Source organism: Temnothorax curvispinosus, unplaced genomic scaffold (genome assembly GCF_003070985.1).
Source record: "Temnothorax curvispinosus isolate PA1 unplaced genomic scaffold, ASM307098v1 QBEX01007518.1, whole genome shotgun sequence".
NCBI classification, from domain to species: Eukaryota; Metazoa; Arthropoda; class Insecta; order Hymenoptera; family Formicidae; genus Temnothorax; species Temnothorax curvispinosus.
In genome coordinates this window covers 1-10890 of record NW_020217298.1, presented here as the reverse complement: position 1 = coordinate 10890, position 10890 = coordinate 1, and the positions used below count along the sequence as shown (strand labels likewise).

Sequence of the window (10890 nt, the reverse complement as noted above, 5' to 3'; positions counted from 1 at the left end):
AAATTATATAATTATATATATTTATGGGTGTTTTGTGTGATGATAAATTGGGCCGATAAAACTACAGTTCGTACGTGGCTCCGCAGTTCACTTTCGAGAAACGTGCACGCTTTGGAATGTGGCGACGACAATGCAAATGATTCTAGCACGCATTTTCGATCGATGTAAGTTGAATTATAAATAATTTAGAGGTTTTCCTCTCTCTCTCTTTGTCGACTGCTCGAAGAGCCCACCGTCACCGAACTGTAGTCGAGCCCATCGAACTTCACGTTAGATCGGAACTTTCGATTTTTCGTCAATTTTTTTTTTTTTTTGTTACTTTCCCAAAACGTTGCTCTCTTCTTGCTGTGAACATTACGTATATATAAAACAATTACTGCAATTTGCCTAACGATAAGAAAAAAAAGAAAACGAATTCTTAAACAATAACAAGGTATACCATGTGCTGCTAAGAATCACATAAATGCTCGACGTTCCCGATCGTCGTCTCCGTGTCTCGATATTACGATCATCCTCTTCCGACATCGCGAGAAACCGTAAACGCGTTTTCCAAAAGAAAACTCGGAACGACACCGGCTTTTGCCTCCGCAGCTTGTGTCATCGATCGCGTTTCAAAGCACGATTTAATATCGGTGTACGTCATTTCGCCGAGTACAATTTTCGACGCCACTGGTATGCGAAAAAAGATCTTGTGTCGAACATCGCGTTTCATCTATTCGAATAAGCATAAGACTAATGATTCTGTATACTCTTAACATCTAAATGAACTCGGCAAAATTGTACCAATATTAATCGTTGCTTTGAACGCGCTGCTGTCGCAAACGGTTCATAATATCTCGAAAATCTTCGCCGTTTAGTACGATCACGCGGAGCGATCTTTTCATTTGTCAGAGTGAATTTATGTATATATACGTCGCACCGATCGATAGCGCATTATATTCACGTCGTAAGTGAATAGTTAATAGAAATTTCATAATTTCCAACGGAATCAATTTTCTCTTAGCTAGTCTTAATTATTCTCATATACGTAATTTCTTCTTTCATATCGTTAAAATATCATCATATATACGATAAAATCTCTCACGTATAATATTCTTGTATACAGTCAAATTATTAAAATAGCAATATGTACTCTCGACATATGGTCAAATCTAGAAGAATTGAAAGGGTATGTTCGCTTGTCGCTTGTCAATTAATCCATTCCGCCTGGAATTCGTCGCATGAGAAAAGCATGACGCAAACCTGACGAGCAACGGGGTCATCGCGAGTAGACGTTCTGCGACGCGTTGCACTCCCGCAGACTTACCCGACACGCTCGGCTACAATTAATAGGAAATTTACTCAACAGTTTCGCATTGACTGTGACTGGATCTCCGTTGACACCTCATCACATATGAATAGTCGCGGCCGTATAACGAGCTTCGCCTCTTCGCCAGCTCCATTGGCTCGGACGATACTGAAAGGTCAATTCCGTGATAGATGAGATCAGTAAACGCAAAATCAATATATCCGGTATTGAGAAACCAATAAGGCCGATAAGTGGAAAATCCATATTTAATAGCGAATTAAAGCGAAAAACGATTATTGATATTCCAATGATTATACAGAATAAAATTAATAAATTTACATAAATAAAACAAGAGAGATCAACAATCAAGATTTAATTTTCAATAAATAACAATAAAGGAAGCAAGTAAATATTTTAATCAGCAATAATATCAATGCAAACAGTGATAATGGAAAAGAACAACAAACAGAGAAAAACAGTTACCATTACTCGTTTATATATACTATTACTACAATTTAATGATATAATTTGAAGAGAACTAGTCTTACCCTGATCAGCATCTGTCCCGATGCGCTGTGAGGGTTGCGATAAGCGTATACTCCCCAACCTGCGAGACCCACCACTAAAGCGACGACGGTGAGAATGCCGATTATTCCCGAAACGCCCATATTCACCTTGTTCGAAGCTAAAAAAGAAACAGAATAAATTGCTTAATGCGACGAAATTAATTACTAGTCGCGTTATCCTGGACTTGAAGAGAAAAGAGAGATTATTAGAGCAAATAAATACGCGTAATTCGAGTATTTCAATTAACGATCAAACGAGCTTCGAGGTTGAACTAAGAAGTTGTGGAAATTACGCGGACTAATTTCAACCGGTTCTAACATAAGACTACAAATTAACAAATCGCATTTTCTGTACAAAATTGAAGTTTTACATCGCGTGCGAATTTACGCTCGTAAGAATCTTATGCGTCTTGCCACAAATTCAATTAATAACTCGATGCCGCAACAAACGTTAAATGAGAGTACTTACGAGGGCTCTCCAAGGAAGATATGCTGCCCGATCGCTCTTGCTTCGCGCCCATCTCGTTGGTGGCGATCGACTCCTCTGGATGCACGTGGCCATCGTGGTCATACTGATCGCCCCTGTAGGTTGTAATCTGCGCCGGACAATTGTCCATCTCCTTGATGTTACGTACGTCGCAACCCTTCAGCAGCCACTCCTGCCTCTGTCGGGACGTGCCGGTGCTGCATTTGTTCAACTCCCGGCACCACTTGCAATCGAACTCGGGCACCTTTGTCAAACAGTCCCGGCAGTTGTCGAAATTCAGGCACGTGGGCAATGCTTTCAGGTAGATGACCGTGCAGTTCTTTATGTCCTGCCGGTTGAAGTTGACACGGTGGTACTCGTAAATGGTTTTCCGTCGTACGACTGCGAAGCGAGATCAGCGAATTGAGTTTTCGAGGTGTATCTTTAAGTATTCGAACATTAATTCGCGATACGTCTATTTAAATCGCAATTTTGAGAATTTATATCTGGACTTTAGTGTAAATTCGACATTTAAATACACCAAATGATAAAGATAACATCTTGTAAATTTTTGTCTCGTAACTTTGATTACGGAAGTGGTAGACCTATGCTCGTCATCGTAGAAAGTCGTAGGAATTGTTTTACTTTGTATGCGTGCACACAGATAATTTCTGGTCGCTTCTAGGACGTCGGGACCGAGTCCAGTTAACATCGTCGCCTATTCGCGTATATAGTAGTTTCTCTGCGTCCGATGATCAATAGCGATGACGCAGATATTATCCCGCGATAGTTACGCAATGGACAAACGGAGTAATGGACAAATTGAGTAATAAGCGAGCGAACACTCACAGAACACGGTTCGGTCCATGATATAGGCGTCGCTGAGGCCGACCTTGACGGGATGCATCGTGTCCACGATTTTCTCGACCAGGAGCGGTATCACCGAATAGACGAACACGATGTCTCCGTTCTGATGCAAGGTCACCTGGAAAGTGAACGCGCCGGCTTTCGGCCTGTCCTGCAGCACCACGTTCTCCCATTCGACCGTAAACGCCGTACCTGTCGCACAAATCAAAAAGGGAATATAACAATCTCGCGCCGCGAGATCAGGGCACGACTACGTTTTGCGCCGCGCCGTGTTTCTTTGCCACCGGTTGCTTGACGAGGCGTGTAATTACGATCGGCAAATCGTCGCGCCGATTTATTCTTCCTCTCTCACCCTCCGTCTCCCCTGGAGGCTGCTGATTGACTACTGACGCGATCGCTTTGCGACGCGATTAGTTCGGCGAGGAGAAAGGATTTAGAGAAAATTAGCTTATTCGAAAAGAATTCGAAAAGCCTGTCGAATGTTTTCAAAAAAGCATGCGGAATTTTAGGACAACTCGCTTATCGTAATAAGATTTCTTTAAATTCTAAAGGCATAAATTATTTTAAATTTAGCCACACACGGCAAACGCAAACACGCGAAGGATTTCTTAAATGACTCGGCCGTAATGGGCCTCCGATGGCAATGATTGACTTCGGAAGAAAATGTAAGAACGAACGTCCTTCAGATGGCACGAAAATACCGTCCGTTCGAGATTCCGATGACTCACCATTGTCAGCGTACTTGACGTAGCTTTCGTTCGACAGGCGGGTATCGAAATTCGCCATGAGCGGTGCAATGTACTGGGTGGCGGCCAGCCAACTGTGCACGTAGTCGCCGGTGTAGAGAAAACCGCCGGTGGCGATAGTGATATTGCGCACGTTATAGCCGTAGAATGGGAAATCAAACTTCAGCTTAACGGTCTGCAACAGCGTAGAAATCGCGGCTCAATTCTGAAACTTATCCTTAGCGGAATTAACGATTAACCGATCCTTACGTTTCTCTTACATGTAAGTTCTAATTAATCTTTCAGTGCAACAGAGATTGAATATTCCAAACGTGTATATACGTCATACCTGTATTTATACCAATCGCTTTTTTCTTTAATTATTATAAAAAATAGAAAAAACGCTACATATATAATAATCGCCATTTTCTATATCGTTTTCACTTTCTCACGACAGTAGCTATATAATGCGAAATAATGACAAGCGAGTCTCACCGCGGCACGTCGATGGCTCTGACTAAGCAGATGATTGACCCTAAGATCCGGGTGTTTGTCCATGTCGACCCAGTACTTTTTGCAGATACCGTCGTTGACGATAAAAGTGCTGTTGTAATACTGATGCGTGTCGTAAACCGTCTTGGTGATGTTGTTCTGCGTAAGCGTAGTGTTAGTCACGTCGGAGAATTTGCTAATGGAAATATCGCTGATGTCGTCGGATTTTATGGCATCGTCTGCCGTGTCCTTTGCCGCCGACGGTTTCGGCTGCTCCACCTCGCCGACGTCGGTGATATTGCGAATCGACAGGGTGCGATTTGCCCATGCGTGTAGTGTCGCCTGCGAACGGATGCAGAATTGTTAAACAGTCACGTATATCTGTACAATTGACAAGGGGAGAGAAGTTTCGCTTTATACGTACGAATCTCTGGACGTAAAAACAACTCGATAAATCCACCACTAATACCTACCGCGTCGGTTGCAGGATTTGCTGCCTGCGACGCCTTCTTTTTAAAATCCGGCTTGAGACTGGAAATAGAATCAGATGGCCGTACAGTGGTGGAAGTGGCTTCGCCGGTCGAATAAGCCGTGGAATATGTTACGTCGGGGGATGCGTTGGTCGTGTTTGACGTCGCTGGTTGTGTTGGCGAAGCTTGTTGCTGTTGTTGCGGTTGCTGTAGCTGCGGCTGCTGCTGTTGCGATGGCAGTTGCTGCGATTGCTGCGGTGGTTGCTGCTGCGGTTGTTGTTGTTGCTGCTGCTGCTGTTGCTGTGGTTGCTGCTGCTGCGGTTGCGGCTGCGCCGATGATTGATCCTTAAGTGGGTCTTCTTTCTGCTCAGTTGTCACCACCGATTTGTCAGGCGTTGCACGGCGCACCCTCCCTACATTCTCGTCGATTAGTCTGATATGTAAAGACTGGTGATCGAACGATGACTTGGCGTTCCACCCGGCGTAACTGTAGTAAGAGTGATCTGCAATACAGGTGAAAGCGTTTTCTATATTATGCCGTCAAAATCTTGAGAAGAATATTGAAAAGAAATATTTTCTAATATCTAAATGCATATTATTATATTTTAATCTTTCCTCATCTTTCCAAGAAAGATTAAAATAATAAAATAACATTAAGAAATTTAATATAAAATTTGCGGAACAAATTTTAAATAATCTCCAGAATTATTTAGACGAAGAATAAATTCCGGTCTACTTTAGAGAATCGATCTTTAATGGATTGAAGTGATTTATTATTTATGCATTAATCTTTCTTAACTAATAACGCAAGCTTATAATCCACTTATTCTGAATGCTGTGAATAAAGAGCTCAACAGATAATATTATAAATAGGTCATATTCTTTTCTCACAATCTGGTGAACAACCGAGATTGCTTATTAGTCGAAATTAAAATTCAAGTTAAATGTAGTTAATTAATTAATTAATTAATGATTAAGGAAATAATTAATTATTTTCTTAGTGTGAATTTTAGTGTGTTTTTTATATTTGATTCTTCTATCTAACAGTCAAGCTTGTGGAGAGATACGTGCCGTATCTATCGCGAGCGAAAGAACTCGTCTCGGCTCGTCCTTGAGCACGCGTTGCAATTACGATACTACGACTGATTATTGAATGATGACTATAGGCCCAATCTATGACACATACATGACTGTGTTGCATCGCGCGTGCATTGTCTCCGGTTCGCACAGGCTCGCCGAGAGTGATTCCCTTCGAGGGGATCGGGTGTCCATTTAACCGATGCATCAACGTCAAGCCCATCGCCGGTGTCCGAGATCAGTGCCATGAAACGCGGATTAACCTCGATTTCTACGCTCGCGATAGCCGCGGCGCGATTAATGGACAGTTCGGGGGCAAAAGTGGCACGGGACAAACTTTTCACAACCCATCGTTCACATTAAATTCGTTTTTAGGATCCTTAGAGCAGTTACTATCATGCGCGTATCTTTTTAACATATTCTGTATATTCTAGTTGCAATTCACCGGCAGCGACATAAATTATATGTCTCAAATTATATTTTTTTATTTCATGGGCTTACTCTAACGCTAGTTTTACTAACGCTATAATTAAATTTTGAAGTCAATGTTTACTATACAGAATGTTTCGTAATAGATAGCACAATAATCAGAACAGTGGTTCTACATGAAAAATAGATTAAAAATATACAAAATATTTTATACGAGATTTTCTTTTCGGAAAAATTGGGAAAATATGAAAAAATTTTATTCCATATATTTTTTACTTATTTTTTGTAGATTTATTACCTTTCTAATTGCACCGTCTATTACGAGACACACTGTGCCAAACATATTCAGCTGAGTGAAATTGAGAATAATTGCTTTTGGTAAATAGATTTATTAATAAATCGTGATTACTGAATTCCGCGTCGTAAAAGAACGCGTGTAGAATCGTCGGCGAAGAGGAACGGGAAGTTAGGCGGCACGATCGACCGGATAGAGCAATAATTGACGATCCGACAAATCGGAGCGAACGTACAAGCTTGACGTCAATGTAAAAGCGCAAGCCAATTAACCAATCAACCCCGCGGTAGCCTGTTATCTTGGAAAGTTCTCTTTCCCTTATCATTACGAAACTATCACCCTTTAATAATCCTAAATTATCTGATACGTGATTTTTCCCTCAGAAAATTTAAATTCTGTGCCATAATTTACTCCATGATTTAAATTTCAAAATAATCTTTATCGCAGATATTTTCTGAAAAATTACCAAACGCGTGCGAGGACAAGTGTATAATCTGAATAATCGTTAAACGCTAGTTTGCATAATAATGTCTGCTTGTCATCCGTTGAATAAACAGAAATATAAAAATAAAATAATTGACAACTCATAAAATAGCTCTGTCGAAAAACTGCAATCAAAACGGGCTTGGGGAACTTTCACCGAATGAGTCAATTCTCCGATACGAGCAAGTTTCATTAGTCGTGCACTAGCGAATCGACTCGATTTCTTAACAGCAGCGGCGAATCGTAAAGTCGCTTCGCCGAATTGCGCAGATCGTAAACGCAGGTGAATTGGGCAACGTGTGAAGCTGTGCGTCGCGGAAAGGTTTCCTCGAATCCGAGGCGAGCGAGATCGGCGCGAGAACGCGATGTTTTCTACCCACGCGAATTACTAACGAGAAGTTGCATGTTGCATGTCACTGTTTTCACGCACAAACTGCGTCGTCGCGATTCAATTGTCACATCGATGCAATCGCGACAGCCATTATTCGCGAGATAGCTATAACTGTTTTAATTGTATAATCGTATTATTTCAAATACACAAAATCCGCGAATCGTAATGTAAATTTATGAGGTTCGCGCGACTGACTTTCACGTTTCATAACGTTTCGTAGACCAATTTGGCGCGATATCAGTGATATACGTATGACACGCGTGGACAGCGTGTAAAACTTTCGCGCGAATATAATACGCTTGTAGAAAGGTACACCTGAACAAATTAAATTGAACAGAAGCGGAGCAAAGCAGTCGAGCGCATAGTGCGCTTACGTATTTGTGCCTCCCACGTTATTGCTTTAACGTTTATTTGCCGCAATTATTGAGAGACTGCGGGTCACGAAGAGAATTGCGAGATACGCCGCGAGTTGCGACACACGCGCCAGAAATATTTGTTTTATTCCACAACGTTCGATCTCGCTTCGTTTCGCGCGGGTATAATACGTTTTCCATTCTTTTGTTCCCGGCGATGTTCCGCCGGGTAAAGACCAGACAGCGCGCAGCCTTGGACGAAAACGCGCGGCGGATAAATGTTAAAATTAAAACGACGCTATCGGTGAATGTCAATGCGGTGGCGAAGTTAAACGTCGCATTTTAAATAACGCTGTCCAAAAGGCTGAAGAACGATTTCCTACGTCACGAGCGAAAACGCATCGGAAAGGAAACATTTTAGATTTACGGTAAATGAGTACAATTTGATCGCATGAAGTCGCTTGACATTAATTAGCTCGGGTGATGATACTCGTATGAGAAATACGAGTGTCTGGCGCAGCCACGTGGATTTGTGCGCGCATCGAAGTGCAATGCACCGCGTATCTCGCACGATAAGATTTTTAAGGATAACTTTATATTATGATATTCGTCGCTGATTAAAAGACGCGTCGGCAAGATAAAGGGAACGCCTCGGCGTCCTGACGCCTCCACGCGCGACATTATTTTTAGACGACGCGAGTAAAAGGATGCTTCTACATTGCAATTTTTACGCCTTGAATAACCGGGAATAGATTACGCGTCCCTCGAAATTATTTAGCGATGTGACTGAAAAAAATCGAGATAAAGCCGCAAAATAATGGGGAAGGAAAACAAACACAGAAATATGTAGACAAATATTTTTCCTCGAAACCATTCATGGAGCCCATCCGCTTAATTAAAAATGATTTTTATCAGTTTGAAGCGAAATTGTGTAGCAAACATGCACCGACGATAACGGTTATAAAACGATTAAAAACGATGACAATTACTTTTATCGCCGGGAAATAATGCAGTATCATATTTACCCGCTGGTCTCAGCCATCATTAACCTGATTATTCTAATTATCGTTATATAAAAGCACTTACGCGCCGCTGACCCGATTGCAAATCTCGAAGACATTTCTTTATCACATTTCTCAATGAAAAAGAAAAAAATTAATTACAGACAATTTACGATTAAAGGCAAAATAAAAAGCTTGACTAAGGAAAACTTATGTGATATCAATTTTTATGAGAAGAATTTTTAGGCGACTTTGGGGAATTCCACAAGCTTACACATGGAAGGGTTAATCGTTCGAGAAATAAACATAACTGTACATGCGAAACGCTGGCCACCTTTTTCCCACGATGTTGCTTGACGAGGTTTTAATGAACTACAGATTGAACGAATCGCTGAATATGGAATATGGCTTTCATTAGATCGGGCAGACGCACGCGTGATAAAAATAGCCCTTCTCTCGCGAAGAATCCGTTCGCAATTTCGCGCACCCGTGTCCTCGTTCTAAATCTTTTTAAGGATATTCAGTTGTGTCGCGCGATCGACGACGAGTCCTTGAATTTCATTCGCGACGATTAATCGACTTTAACGCGACCGCGAATAAGTCATCGGTATTTATGAAGCTTATCGGCTTTAATATAAACATGACACGCAAAAGATAAAATAAATTACAAAAAGTCACGTTCTTTCCCTCGAAAAATAGAATTAAGTACACGAATTTTTCTTAGTTCTTATAGCTCTGCAAATAATAATTCTGCGTAATAATAATTTATATTAAAATTTTCTTGTTTAAAATATTCTCTTTAAGTTTCTGCATGTATATATATACATGTATATATACACACATAACATATATATTAGAGCTGACATAGATCACGATTTCACGATATCGTGATATCGTGAAAACGGTGTAGACCTACCTCACTTAGATCGATCATTTCTCATGGCATATTTTGTTTACTAGGTTGGTAATAGCATGCGTGAAAGGTTTTCCATGTACGTCCGATAATAGGGCGCGCCCATTAATCTCATTACGATCACGCTTTTTCCGCTTCCTTTCACATTTTGTCGTGATCCGTGATATCAGGGCGGAAACGACACGACAATCAATGTCAATGTTACGCGCGCCGCCATCAAGCCGCCCACATCCGAGGACGTTTCTTCCTTTCCGAGCGAAGTATACGGAATGTGTCAACGAAATTCGCGATCAAACGGGAGAAAAAAATTGAGATTGAGAAGGGAAAGGAACACACGAGGATTATGAAACTCTTGAATTAATACACAAATATCGATGACGAAATGTATTTATGAAATCTATAACAAAACAGCATTTTCATCGATGACTCCATCGATGACTTGCGTGATTCGGCGCAAAAAAATCTGCGGTTCAAATGTCAGATAATAAGAAGCGCCGCGAGAGAGATGAAAGCGCGCGAGCAATCGAAACATTTCCCAATCTTTCCGGCCACGCTTTTCCGGTGTAAAGATACCAGAGAATCCAAAGGGATTAGTAACGCAAGCCGAACCTTGAATAAGATATTTTAAACAATCTATATATGTTCAATTATTTTTCTATATTCCGTGAAATTTTACCACACGGCTTGCGTTAACAGATAAATTATTATACAATTTATATAACATTTTATATCAAATACCTATCAAGATAATAATAGGGCGAGGCATGATACCCGACACTATGGCACAATTCATCACGATGATAAAGCTTAGAGAGACAATTCTTGAGGCTAATGGACAACCTGTCTCCGCAAACTGTATCCGAGATAAATTACATCAATCACGCCAATATCGCAGTTTACGCAGGACCGCGGACTAACGAGATAACGAACAAGAATGAAATTGAAGCGACTCGTATAAACTCTTACACTAATGATCTAACATGCCAATAATCGCCAATTATAGCTATGACGGTTGGTTTGTACATGTCTCGCAATGTTTAGCTTGTCGTCATTTTACAATTAGACCTCTTCAGA

General features: G+C 41.0%; 1 protein-coding gene across 1 annotated transcript; it reads right to left on the bottom strand.

Annotated features, from left to right (window-relative positions):
* Positions 1–299: 299 nt before the first annotated feature.
* Positions 300–5377, bottom strand: LOC112457123 (plexin domain-containing protein 2; the record flags this gene model as incomplete). The annotated part of the gene is made up of 7 exons (XM_025020015.1): positions 300–1456; positions 1837–1973; positions 2324–2722; positions 3170–3379; positions 3916–4108; positions 4408–4746; positions 4878–5377. Coding segments are annotated over 7 exons (1847 nt in total), but the record flags the coding sequence as incomplete, so codon positions are not given.
* Between the last annotated feature and the right edge of the window lie 5513 nt (positions 5378–10890).